Source organism: Colletotrichum abscissum (assembly GCF_030869225.1).
Source record: "Colletotrichum abscissum strain IMI 504890 chromosome Unknown Scaffold_21.1, whole genome shotgun sequence".
Classification (NCBI taxonomy): domain Eukaryota; kingdom Fungi; phylum Ascomycota; class Sordariomycetes; order Glomerellales; family Glomerellaceae; genus Colletotrichum; species Colletotrichum abscissum.
In genome coordinates this window covers 850,110-863,023 of record NW_026850110.1, presented here as the reverse complement: position 1 = coordinate 863,023, position 12,914 = coordinate 850,110, and the positions used below count along the sequence as shown (strand labels likewise).

The following is a 12,914-nucleotide window of genomic DNA, read 5'->3' as shown; positions in this document are numbered from 1 at the left end:
AAACTGGACTAGTTCGCGCACCGGTTGCTACCGAGCTTTGTCTAAACTCTAACTGAGACCATTGCCTTGAGAGCCAAGAGGCTATTTCAGCCTTAATTCGCAGCAGGCGCGCCATGTAAGCAGAAGGACAGCCGGCAGTTCATTCTTGCAGATCGTGTTGGGGTAGCCCGCCTGCTTGCCCATCACCGAGCAAGTCTTGATATCGTTTTGGCACTCGGCCGGTCGCTTTCCGCAGTGACAACATTTCCTCTCCAACTTGAAGTTGCTAGTCGAGAATCCGTATAAGCTCCTTGTTTGTGAGTATACCGTACCTTTTCGTTGCACCGAGCACACGTGTTTGCTCCGGTTATTGAGACGACATGCTTGGCCAAAGTTGCAAATTGTGGGCTTTGAAAAAAGTCTGCCGCCATGTAAGAATGGAAGCCAACTGTAGAGACGGATTTGTATGCCTTGCCCTGTGTAATCGAGAAATTGCATTGTCGCAGCACCCTGCCGACGGGAGACTTCATTCAAGAATATGGAATCTTGACATAGAAATAGGGGTACTAAGGGCAACGTGACATGCTCCAACTCAGCTGTCTCTTCAAATCACTTCACGTAGTCTTATTCCCATGTTGGCAGATCGGATACTGGGTCACACTCACGTCTGGTTCTCGTTATGGGATGCTAAACCTGTTTTCTCAACCTGGAAATAGTGACACGCACTCATAGCCTATTGCCAACACACCCACAGAGCCCATACTGATACACTTCTTCCCTATTCCAACAGTCCAACCCATAGGCAATCCCACAGCGTGTGGTGTAATTCATGCAATCTGTCCACGACCGTCATCCAACAACACCATCACAGGGCTTGATCTCCGCCCTGATCCCCCCAGCCTATCAATTCCAGAGCTTCAGACATCCTGTGGAAGCAAGTTTGAGGCTGCAATACATCATGGAGACCCATGAGAGACACATCGTTCGTGAATCACAACTTTGGAAGAAAGCTTGCTCGCTTGCTCGGGGCTGTGGCGCCCGAAAGAGCTGAAGAATCGTCGTGATGCTCTTTCTTCATCTTCCTCTGTGTGCCCAATTTGGCCAATCCTTTCATTCTCTGCTTCTTCATAGGTCCCATTTCTCGGTGTAGAATCTTGACGTGGTCCTCCACGCTTTCGGCATATGCCTCAGGGGTTTGCCTCTCATCTGCAACTCGCGTTTTTGCGTCGCTAGTGTTAGCCACAGACATGTCGCCCGATCTGTTCGCGATGGTGATGATATGTTCGAGCACTGCCGACCGAGGCCGAACGTGGTTTCCGTGAGACGACATCACTCGTTCAGAACCCCGAGTCACTCCATGCTTGTTCACTTCAGTGCGAGGCGGCGCCGTTTGGTCTCGTCTGCGCTTCTTCTCTGTCTCCTGATCCTCATTTGACTTCGGGCTGAGAATAGACGAGGCGCTTCTCTTGGAGACAGGCGTATGCCAACCACCGGGAGATCGAAGTCCCTCGACAAGCTGTCTTTCGGATGTGTGGGGATTGTTTCCCAGTTGCAATTGTGCTCGTCCTATACGACTATGCGTGTGGGAGCTACATGTCTGCCGGTCCTTCTGGCGATGGCGATCCATTCCTTCACCCTTTGATATGGGACAATTGCGATCAGTAATCGAGTGATCGTTTCTACTACGTTCAGTGGTAGGTTGGGCTGGGGCAGGACCACGGGCACTAGAGTCGCTTCCTGTGAGAAGGTCAGCTTGTGTAAACTCATAATCGAGCAATCATGAAAACTGTGCTGTACTCACTTCTAGAACGGAGCAAGTTTAACGTCGGTGATTTACCATAGTTGGGTGTACGTCCTGTCTTGGAGTTGGGGAGTGTATGGCTTCTAGGCCTACCCGTTGTTAAGCCAGTTGGAGCATTCTTGCTAAGAGAAGCAAAAGAGTCGTCACTGTCGTATCCACCTTCGTACTTGCTATTGGCGAACCCAGAAAGGGGTTGTTCGGGTTCGTACAAAGGGCCTGGCAAAGTCTTGATGGCCACCAAGCCCAACGTGTCGGGGTCCATTCTACGCTGATTCAACACTTTCGGCTTCTGGCTTGGTGTTGTGCGGAGAGACCGACCCCGTGTAGCAAAAGACGCCTTTGCGGTTGATGAGGTCTTCGCAGGAGTTTCCACTCTCTGCTTCTTGGTGGCTGGAGCCGGAAACGACTGGTCGGGTGCAAGATCATCCCGGATTCGCTTCGACCCCTTCGTTGTCGTCGACTGAGTGTTCCCTTTCAAATCGTTCTAGGTCTTTGAAGAGGTATCATCCTGACGTCGGGCTCGACGGATAGGCTTGACTTCATGCTTCGGAACGGTAACAATTCTGATGGAAGGCTTGGGCGCCTTGGCCATCATGTTGGACAGCAGACTGAAGCTTTTTGGTACAGTCGGTTTTTTTGCGGTAGCCACATCTTCCTTTTTGCCGGTGTTGTGGGTGGTGTCCAAATTCAGGCGTGTTGCATCAGTATTCTTCAATTGCTTCTTGGGAAGGCCTTGAGATTCGATATCATGACCGACTAGAGTCGAGGATAACGATGATGTGCGAGGCCGGGAAGTAGTCTTGGCCTTGCTAGCTGCTATTTGTGTATTTTTCTGTCTACCCGTGCTGGAAGAAGTTTGGAATTCTTCGTCTTCATCTTCAAGAATGAAGCCAGAAACTTTGATTGCTGCAATCCCCTCCTGGAGGCCGTCGGCTGAGGCAGCTGTAGTTGTAGGCTTTTTGGAGGTACTTCCACGGCTCTCGCGTTCTTCGGTGTCAGGGAAGAAGCCACTTTTGAAAGCCCGACTCTGCAGCTTATCTAGAAATCTCAGGTGTCCAATATGGTCGCCGTTGGCAGGCGACGGAATTCTCAAAGGTGAAGAAGGTGCGTGAAGGTGTGCAGTCGGGTTATCAAGCAGTGGGTTACCGCGATGCAAACCACCTTGATCGACGAACAGGCTGTCGGCAGCCTGGGATGTTGCCCTGGGTTTGGCTGTAGCGTGTAGACTCGACACGGTAGAAGCCTTCCGGCAACTATATTCCGAAGGATTCTCTCGATAGCTTCTAGAGAACTCGGTTGATGGTAGAGAAGATGCGTTCCGGCCAGCTGTGCATTGAGCATTGGGAGGAGGGTGTGGTCCCAGAATGCTATGCCTATCGTGATCGATAGCTGACGGAAAGTGCGATTGCGACTGAATCGGACCGAGTGAAGAAGCCATGGCCGGAGGTTCAGGGAATGGAGTTCTTGGAATTTGCTGATAAGCTGCCGAAGAGCTATTGAACCCCTCAGAGGCTGACTGAGAAGCTGGCGATGGCTGGATGGAGTTGGTGCGATGTAGAGAATACTCGGCCTCTGCACCGCGCTCACGCGATGAACTACCCTGTGAGATAGAATAGTGACGCGGTGTGAAATTTCTAGGTCGAAGGGGTGGAAGAGACGTGTATCTTGGCTCGGCAGGATGTCGAAGAGGCTTCTGCTGTTGGCCTGATGACCGACGAGACACCACAGGAGCGTGGTGAGTGAAGTTGTCTTCCATACTGAACAACCACTCAGCGAGCAGATTTCCGATGATGGTATCTCTCGTGTGCTCTGGAAGTAAGCTCGTTGTTTGGGGATTCGGCGCGGAAAGTTGGTGCTCAAGATAGACGCGATCGCGCAGGCGCGACAATGTTTCAAACTTGGGATAAGGAAGAATGGCAAGAAAAGACCAAAAAGGCGACACTCCAAAACACCAAAAATACAAGATCAGACTCGAGGAATGATTCCCTGAGCACTGCGCAAGTAAGAATGGTAAGAGAATATGCTGCGTGGAAGTTGGAGGTTGGTGATATTTGCGCGGGTCTCTGAGCAATGTGATGTGGTGATGGAAGGATGAAAAGGTAAACAATTTCCGCGGTGAGGAAGGCGTAGAGATGAAGAGCGGACGAAGTGAGAAGGATCGGTCCGCCCTGAGGTAATAAACATCCCTCCAACCTCCTTCTGACCGCCCTCCTGAGCCGTTTCTGAGGTAACCACCGCCTCATCAACGACCTCGCGTCCACGTGAGGCGGTCACGCGTACGCGTTTCTCGTCAAAGGTTCAGATGGAAGGAGCAGAGTGCCTCGGGTACCCAAAGGTGAGATGGTCAAGAAGGAGCAAATGGGTAAAGGGGCATGAGGTGGCTCTCAGAAGGAACGTGAATAGTGTCAAAGGGAGAAGAGCAGGTGGATTCCTTGGATCAGAGGGGTCTGTGGGGTTGTTCTCTGCTTATCTTATTGATGACCCCGAGAAGGAGTAGGCCGTTCACGAAGATATCTGAGTATCTTCTTCTTCTTTTTTTTTTTCTTTTTTGATTAAGTATGTAGCTGAACCTCAAGATGGGAGTTATTCTTCCCCAGAATGGCCCCCGATATCGTCTTCTCTCGAGTAAGGCATTCCTGGAATGGTGTCTACTGTTTCAAGCCTCAATTCCTGGCGTCTAAGGCCATATACAGAAGTAGAAGCTCTCACCTACTTGGCAACATAGGAGCGTAGTCAGTCAATTTATGAAGAGAAAGAAACAGCGGACGAAGCATTGAGCGAGTGCTTCTTCACTCTAGTGCTCGAGAGCAGCGCTCTAATAATTATGATAATACATCCCTCAAGACTCGTGACATATCAACAGCAATAATGACTAATCGTTCATGAGTTCAAAAAACCAAAAGAGTTCACCCCCCCGGTGCTGAACTGGGGGCTACATCTCTGGTGCTCATGCCGGGACTCGAACTCGCTAAGCCTGTCGTCGAGTAGGCTGGTTGGCGTTTTGATTGTTGACCATGAACCGTTCCACCACCACACCACAGTTTGACCTGACCCCCGGCCTAAGGGGCGCCTGCTGCGCTGGTGACAGGAATTGGGTTGAGGGGGTAAATGAAGGCTTGTTGTTGTGTATTCAGGGCGGTATAGGCAGAAGAGGTATCGGATGAGAAGGTTTGTGATGTGGCTGGGAAAGGCAAGGCGCGGGTCAGGGTGGCTGACCTGGGAACCGTCGAGGTATGATCTTCGAACAATTTGACTCTGTCGAGTCTTTCCTATATTCTCTGTGGAAAGTCTGATTTTGGATATCTTTGACACGAGTCTAACCACTACGCTGTCTTGCTGGCCCTTTGCAAAGCCTTGCCAAAGTGCTCAACAAAATCAACACAGTCCACAAACGTATTATACAACGGCGCCGGCGCGACTCTGATGACATTGGGCTTCCTCTCGTCAATGACCACCCCAACCTCCTCAAAGTACTCCATCACACCATCCAACAGCCCATCCGCGAGCTTCAAGCTCAACTGCGCTCCGCGCTCCTCGCTCCCCGACGGCGTAATGATGCTGAAAATATCGGAACCGAGCCAGTTCTGGAGCAGCACCTCCAGGAACGCCGTCAGCCGCTTCGACTTCTCGCGCAGCGGCGCCATCCCGCCCGCGAGCTCAAACACCTCGAGCGAAGCGCACAGCGACGTGATGTCGAGCACGCTCGGGTTACTCAGCTGGAAGCCGGCCGCCCCGGCCGCCGGGTGAAACTTTGTCGCCATCACGAAGCGCGAGCTCTTGTCGTTGCCCCACCAGCCTCCGAAACGGTTCACGTAGCCCTTCTCGGAGTCGGCGTCCTCGACAGAGGTGGTGACGGCCGTGTGCCGCGCGTTGACGAACGCGCCGCCGATGCAGCCCGGCCCGCCGTTGAGGTACTTGTAGGTACACCAGGCCGCGGCGTCGACGTCCCAGTCGTGGAGGTGCAGCGGGACGTTGCCGACGGCGTGGGCGAGATCCCAGATAATGGGGATGGCGTGCTTGTGCGCGAAGGCGGTGATGGTGGAGATGTCGAGGAGCTGGCCGGTGTAGTACTGGATACCGGGCAAGAGGATGAGAGCCGTGTCTGCGGCGTGGGCCTCGATGATGGAGAGGATGTGTTGGGTTGCGAGGGTTGGTTCTACGGCGGTTGAGGGGGGCTCAATGCAGACCATTGACGTTGACGGGGAGAGATCATGGTGTCTGATTTGGGTCTCCACGACGAACTGTATGAGCTGTCAGTGCCATTCCCTTGTCTAAGTTTGCGGAAAAGAGCTGACTTACATGGTCACTCGGAAAGGCCTTGCTCTCCAGGATTATCTTATGCCTGCCGTCCTTCTTGGGCTTGTAGAAGGCCGACATGAGAAGATGGAGGTTTGCCGTCAAAGTCTGCATCACGGCAACCTCGGATTCCTCAGCGCCAACAATGGGGGCCATCATCTTGGCCGCCCTGGCGTCTACGTCGAGCCATGTCGGCAACGGGGAGTCTTCCAAAGGCTTGAAATGTCCCTGGACACCCTGCATCGCCCAGGTGGACAGATACTGCTGTATCCTCTCGGCGGTGCGCTTAGGCTGCAGACCGAGAGAGTTGCCGCAGAGGTAGGTGCATTTCTGCTGACCGGCCTCTGGTGTGGCAGAGCCGTCATCTTTTCCTTGGTGAAGGATGTTAGCTCCAAAATCTAGAGTCTAGAGGCATTGAGGGTGAGGAGTAGCATGTGAATGAGTTAGGGAGAGTGAGAATGAAGGGAGCTAGGTGTCTCCTGATGAAGTAGAATGATGCCTCCAATTGCTGACCTTTCTTGGCAAGGGTCTTGCTGGTGATGTCTTGTTTCGTGGGGATGACGAACTCGTCCCGCGTGTGCCTCAGCGCATCTTCCTGATCCAGGGCCTCGGCGCGTTGCCTGATGGAAGCGTCGAGGAGAGGGTCCATATCGGGTGAGATAGTGTGGATGACCTTTGACTAAGATGAGGTAGGACAACCTCTTGCTCCGACCTTGGCTTGAGGTTCGAGAGAGGGATTGAAGCGGGGGGTGGGGAAATCGAAATGGCCGTCAATGTGTCTTGGGATCTACTCTCTCTCGGGTTCACCTTGAATAGCAGTGTCGCAGTAACCCTTGATCGTGTGTGTCAAGATCCTTGAATTCAATGAGCTGGCCTCGATATCCTGCGTTTACGGCTTACAAGATGATGCACGTTGGATCAGAGGTAGTGAGGTCAGCAGTGTTTTCCAACCAAAAACACGAGTGAAGTCATGATGCTCCATTGAATAATTCCCGCGCGTGCGCCCCTCCTCCAATGAGGGGTTCGGATGGAGCTCCGGCTGGCGGGGCCACGCCGTGCAGCTGGCAACGTTCACCACCACCTTGCATCTTTTGTGACCACCGAGTGACCATCACCACGACCACAACCACTTGAAGTTGGATGACTGTGTGGATAGGTACCTGAACTTGGGATGGAGCTGCCCACTCAGAGACCAAGGGAGCATCAGGTGTTCCCACCATGTAAAACAGTTGGAGAGAGGGAGGAAGAGGTGAGACGATGGAGAAATCACCATTCCAGCATCAGAGGGGCAGAGGATCCTCTTTTTCTCCAAAAACTTGTGGTTTAGTGGACCTTGAAAAAACTTGGTGATGTATCGTGATGCCGAAGTCAAAGATGTGAATTCGATTAAATCAAGGTACTTTCCTTCGATCCTTGACATGTACCTTGCCCAAGTACCCTATACTTTGTCTAACTGTGTCAATGTACACTTACTTGTACCGGCATATATCTCACAAGTTTCAAAATGTCAAAAACCTGCATCGTGACAATCAAAGAAAGAAAAAAAACTTCTGTTCCATTCCATCATCATCAAAAACAACAATAACGTGCTCGAGCTAAACGCCTCGGATTACGAAATATGGGAGTTTTCATTACCCCCTCAAAACCCCGGTATTACCCCCTCATTACCCCATAGACTGGCCACATGCGGGGTTTTGCTGACTCGTCCCTTGGCAACGACCCTCCGCAATCCGCGAGTCTGGGGGGGCACACGAGATCGTTTGGGCCCAGACAGGGCCTGGTCGGTACCTTGAGCCTCGAGGCTCAAGGTAAATCAGGTACGGACGGCGGCGGCGGGCTTGCGTTCTTTGTCTCGCCCCTCCAAGTTTTTTTCTGTTTCTCGTGGATGGCGGTACCTGATGGACTAGTCTTACACTCCATCCAGATGGAGTCCTTTTGGGGGAAAGGAGGACCACATGAATGGGCCCAACAGAATACATACGAGTCTTTACTATGTACGACTAGATGGAGAGGGTGGGAGGTGGAAGGCCAGGTAGGTAGCACGGGGTCGGACGGAGCCAGAAGACGAGTCCGTCACCCCCTCCTCCCCGTGAGCGTCCGGGGATCCACGGCGGGTGATGCGGAGGACAAGGTGACTCTGTGACGGGAAATGGATGGTGGGAAGTATGCTGCCACTCTCGCCCTCCTCCGACGGAATTCCATGTTCCACGGAAGGAATCACGGCACGGGGTTTTTCGGCAGCTGCGGGCGCTAGGCGGGATATCAATGTACGAAGTATTCATACACAGCAGCAGCAGACTGACCGGGCTTACTTTCCTTGCAGATCCTGAAGCAAGTCTGGCCAGCCTAGGCCCGAGGAGGCCCGTTTCGAATTCAAGCCACGCTTTTCTTTCTTTCTCTCTTCGTTATCATCTGTTGTGACACGGAACTACTCTCTGTGGTTTCCCAGAATTAAGCAAGTCTTCCCAGAGCCATGGAAAGATAAGCACCGGGTGCCCAACCCGAACATCTTGGAAAGTTTCCCCTTGCTCGCCCGGGTGGTCGGATGATCCTCGCACTTTCGGGTTCTCCCCTTAGCCTCATGCAAGTTTTCTCTGCGGAGTGGTCGAAAGGGTGTGGGGGCGGGGGGGGAAAGAGGGCGCCCGGCCGCACACGGCGCGCTGTTGCAGCTCCTCCCCCGCTGCCCCGGGGGGGCTGGCTGCTTCCGCGTGGTGGGGGTGTCCCCTGGGGCGCGGGGGGTGGTTGGGGGGGGGGGGGGGGGGGGGGGGGGGGGGGGGGGGGGGGGGGGGGGGGGGACGACGGGCTGGTATGGGCTGGCTATGGAGGACTGAAGCCATACCTACGTAGAGTTATGGAAGTAGACGCCGCTTTGGTGACTTTTCTCACAATCGACCGATTACCTTACCCCGATGAAATAAAGCTCTGCAAAAGGTAGGAGGGAAAGAGGGGACTGACAATGGAAGGAAGATGACGCTTTTCCCCGGCGGGTGTTCTGCATTGTACCTCTTTTTCCATCGAAACCTCTGTAACCAATTACTAAAGATGGAATTTGGGAACGGAATGTCGCAGATTCAGGGACACGACATGACTAGGGTTGATTGGCGCTCTCCTACGAGGACAGGAAAGCCGCTGCACCTAACAATACACTCCGCGGGTTCTCTTGGCCGGAGTCTGACTTGACGTTGGGACAGTTTCGGGTGGAGACCCCGACCCTCCGACGTGATCGCCCAAAGTCGTGTGTATAGAGTAGGGGGAGGCTCTGCTTGGCTACCAACTTGTTCTATTTCATGTTCTCTCCGTGACGGGTCACCGGTACCACGATGGCTGGTCTTCCCCAGCCAATGCTATTCCGAGTCCTAGATAACAATCCAAGAGGCCTCCCCTCACGGCGGGCGTAAACGGCGTGAAGATCCCGCCCAATAATGCCTCTGGGTTTACTCAATTGGGAAGAGCCATTTTCTCTCCAGCGGCTCAACTCAAACTTTTTTTTTTTACCTGCCAGAGCAACACGCTCGAAAACTCGAAAAACAGGGCCATCTGATCGCGGTACCTTGCCGGATCGGAATGAATATACGCGGCTCGATGCGCCCGTCGATATGCACAATAGAGGAGGCCTCTCGTTTTTCTTCCCGTTGTGTATATCCAATCAACTAACAAGCGAAGAAAGAAAGAAAGAGCAAGAGAAGAGGGGGGGACTGGACGCATAGGTCAGGAACCCGGTCGGAAATATTTCTTACGTACTCGTACATGTTCGTGGCGGCCGGCAGTGAGTTTTTGCACGATGCCGCAATTATTGCAACAGCTTTTGTAAACATTACGACAAGAAGCAAGGGGTCAGTGAAAAAGTCAAGCGGCAAACACAACGACACCCCCAGCATCGAAAAAAAGACTTTATTGTATTGTGATTTCGTGGTTTGGTTGTCTGGAAATAAACCAGAACCACTAATTAATCCTCGTTTCTATGTGTCATTAACTGCCTCTCTACACACCCCCAGACCCAAAACAGAGGTGAGGTCTTTCTCTCTCCATCGTGACCTGGGGCTGGAATGGTGCCATTGACCTGGAACCCCCGAACCGGGCTTGACGGGCCACCTGGCGCGGCGAAGGAAATTAAATAACGAAAAGTCGCATCGTGACCTTTCTCGTTTTTTTTTTTTTTCCTTTCCTTGGTCCGTGGTCGAGCTAGAGACTCGTGACGGCTGACTTGCCCCGAGCTTTCCCTGGGGAATGGGGAATGCAGAAAGGAGAACGGGACCTGGCAAAAATCTGGGGAAAGGCACCTTGGCAAGTGACGATCCGAGTTTTCCATCCCCTTGTGGCTGTGCTATTGGAGTCACGATCTCTTCACTCCTGTCAATAGCGACTAGAGGCGTTGTTGGGGTAAAGCGGTCTCCGGGACTCAACCCCCCTCTTTTTGGCAGCGGGAATGTGGACGTGTGCGTGCGTGCGTGCGTGTATGTGTTCCACACCTTGAGGTGTGAAGTCTAGGAGTCGGTGGACTGAAAAGGTGAATCGGGGTAAGGGACGGTGAGAGAAAGATCGTGACACATCGTGTCTCTTGACCCTTCCAATGGGGACATGGTTCACATCTCAACCTTCACAACTACGTGACTGAGCATCGAATCCACAGAATCAGTCCTGAAAATTCAGACTTGGACAATCCGTCCATTCCAGGCTTCCTGTCAAGTTTCCCCAAACTCTTACCCCATAACATCCACATGGTATATTAGTATGCAGGAAGGGGGAACAGCGCAGTGCTTGTTACTTTCCCGGAAGGAGGAGGGAAGAATCGAATTTGGACGAAACAAAAGGCCTTGTCAGACCGCGTGACGAGAGGAGTCTTGGGTTCAGGACCTCTGGAGACCGGCAGTGTTTTACAACGGCTTTTCCATTTGGTAATGGCGATGCGGGATCGCGGGGCATCAATTTGGATCGTCGGGGCCCCGGCCTGGGGTGGCTAGATTCTGTGGAATAGACTGTGTTGTTACGCAAGTCGAGACTCGAAAAGGGAGTGAGAGTATCGTGAGTTGTGAACACCATCCAAGGTACGGTACCGAAAAGCTGGGGTAGAGCAGAAGCAGAGGAAGCGCAAGCTGCAAGAGTCAGAGGGAACGGGGCATTGTCCAAACGAACTAGGTTTCCCATCATCCAGAGTCCTTCCCAACTTCCCCAATGGGGCCAGGTCGGACTGTCCCGTGGCCATCTCGGGGTCGCAACTGGCGCTGGCGCGGGCTGCACGATCAAGTAATCTGGGGGTAATGGAAACTCGACGATTCGGGGGCCCGGTCCCGTCGGTTGGCAGATGGAACAAACAACAGCCATGCTAGAGCGGCTGTGGGGAAAGGGAGACATCAGCCGCCGCGCTCCCGGGCCACTCGGGGCTGAAAGGGTCAAGGGCCATCCCCAACATTGTTGCCGTCCCGTGATCTTTTTGCAGGCTTGACTGATTCTCCCTCGGATCTTGGACCCAGGGGCTTTACTTCTTGTCCTGGTCTAGACTGTTGTTGGGGGGCCTTCCTGGGCGTGCGTGTGTAAAAGGAGGGCTGAGCTGGTTGATCTGTGTAGTTGTGCAGAAGATCTGGGGTAAGAGAAATGTGGAAAACAGAGAGTCTCGGTTCCTGACGAGGTCGCCGGAAGGGAAGAGCGGGAGACTGGTGTTGTTTTCTCTGGGGGAATTAGATAACCCGGTTCCTGTGTCCGTATCCAGTTGCGATTGATAGTCAGTCTTTGGACGAACATGGCTGTTGCTATTAGTGTCCATATTTTTGTTATGAGGTCTGAGCTGTTGCCGGCCGGGGGACTTGTTGTTATCATGCCGTGATTCACAAGGGGAGGTACGACGACTACGTACACAACAAAGAGGTAAATGTCGTATGTGTACATGAGAAGATACATGACACCTCTTTGGATGAGATACATTAGTATTGCGAAAGTAGGTATCGTGGGTATCTAGCATGGTACATGATCGGAAACCACTTACAATGGAGCAAGGTACGACGAAGTTGGTTCTTTTTTCTGGGGCTTTAGAGGGGCAATGGCTGGGAAGTCGTCTCGAAGCAAGGCCGGCGCCTGACAAGCGGGCGTTTTGAGCTGCAACGCGAATAAGCGGTAAAAAAAGAGGAGGTACAGAGTACTCACGATTTGTTCAAATTTTCAAACGGGTTTCTTTACCCGCTGCGTGATAGATAGTATTCTTTAGAGTAATCTGCTTTCTTGTCCAAAGTACAGAGGTACCTTCGCTTACCGTCACCGGTCTTTTCGTAACGAGTCCTGTGCTTTGTTGGGAAAGAAACGCAAAAAGACATCATCTCGAGGGTACATGTCGTTTCGTCTGTACATAGAACGGCGGCTACCAGTGCCGAACTCTCGGGGCGTCTTGATAATGGGAAGGTGACTGACGAGATTAGAGAGTGCAATGCAACAGCAGAAGCAAGTTGACAACACAGCAAGCAGCAGGTCGGCGGGTAAACCGGGTACGCACAGGACGGCCCATGGAATGCTCTTTTGCGAGAGCTCACGGGATCCAAGGCCGCGCGCTGAGAGACCGGCCGCCCGGACGTGTGGCTCTGCTGGGCAATACCGATTTTGACACATTTGCCTGCGGTGAGTAAGACCTTATGCCTTGTTGAAGGCTATCGCCATCGGGTTTGGCTGCTTTGACTTGTCATTTTGGACCTGGCATCCGAGATGGCTCATCTTAGATGGGTTCTGTAATGCGCTCTTCTCTGCTTCATCCTTTCGTGCCCTCTCCCAAGTCCCAATCCAACCGGGCCGGTCATGTTGGGGAACACAGAAAAGTATGATATGAGGTTTGAAGAGACGTCGGGTGCCCGCTCCG

The 12,914-nt window shown here is 52.8% G+C and overlaps 3 protein-coding genes across 3 annotated transcripts; all 3 read right to left on the bottom strand.

Moving 5' to 3' along the window:
* Positions 1-970: 970 nt before the first annotated feature.
* Positions 971-3,536, bottom strand: CABS01_09186 (uncharacterized protein; the record flags this gene model as incomplete). The annotated part of the gene is made up of 4 exons (XM_060542543.1): positions 971-1,495; positions 1,663-1,703; positions 1,874-2,216; positions 2,319-3,536. 4 exons carry the CDS (start codon positions 3,534-3,536, stop codon positions 971-973), a joined length of 2,127 nt encoding a protein of 708 aa, XP_060400824.1.
* Positions 3,537-5,103: 1,567 nt separating this feature from the next.
* CABS01_09185 (kynureninase) lies at positions 5,104-6,725 on the bottom strand (the record flags this gene model as incomplete). Its single annotated transcript, XM_060542542.1, has 3 exons — positions 5,104-6,021; positions 6,080-6,447; positions 6,590-6,725. The coding sequence occupies 3 exons, from the start codon at positions 6,723-6,725 to the stop codon at positions 5,104-5,106; spliced, it is 1,422 nt and encodes a 473-aa protein (XP_060400823.1).
* Positions 6,726-10,837: 4,112 nt separating this feature from the next.
* Positions 10,838-11,398, bottom strand: CABS01_09184 (uncharacterized protein; the record flags this gene model as incomplete). Its single annotated transcript, XM_060542541.1, has 1 exon — positions 10,838-11,398. One exon carries the CDS (start codon positions 11,396-11,398, stop codon positions 10,838-10,840), a length of 561 nt encoding a protein of 186 aa, XP_060400822.1.
* Between the last annotated feature and the right edge of the window lie 1,516 nt (positions 11,399-12,914).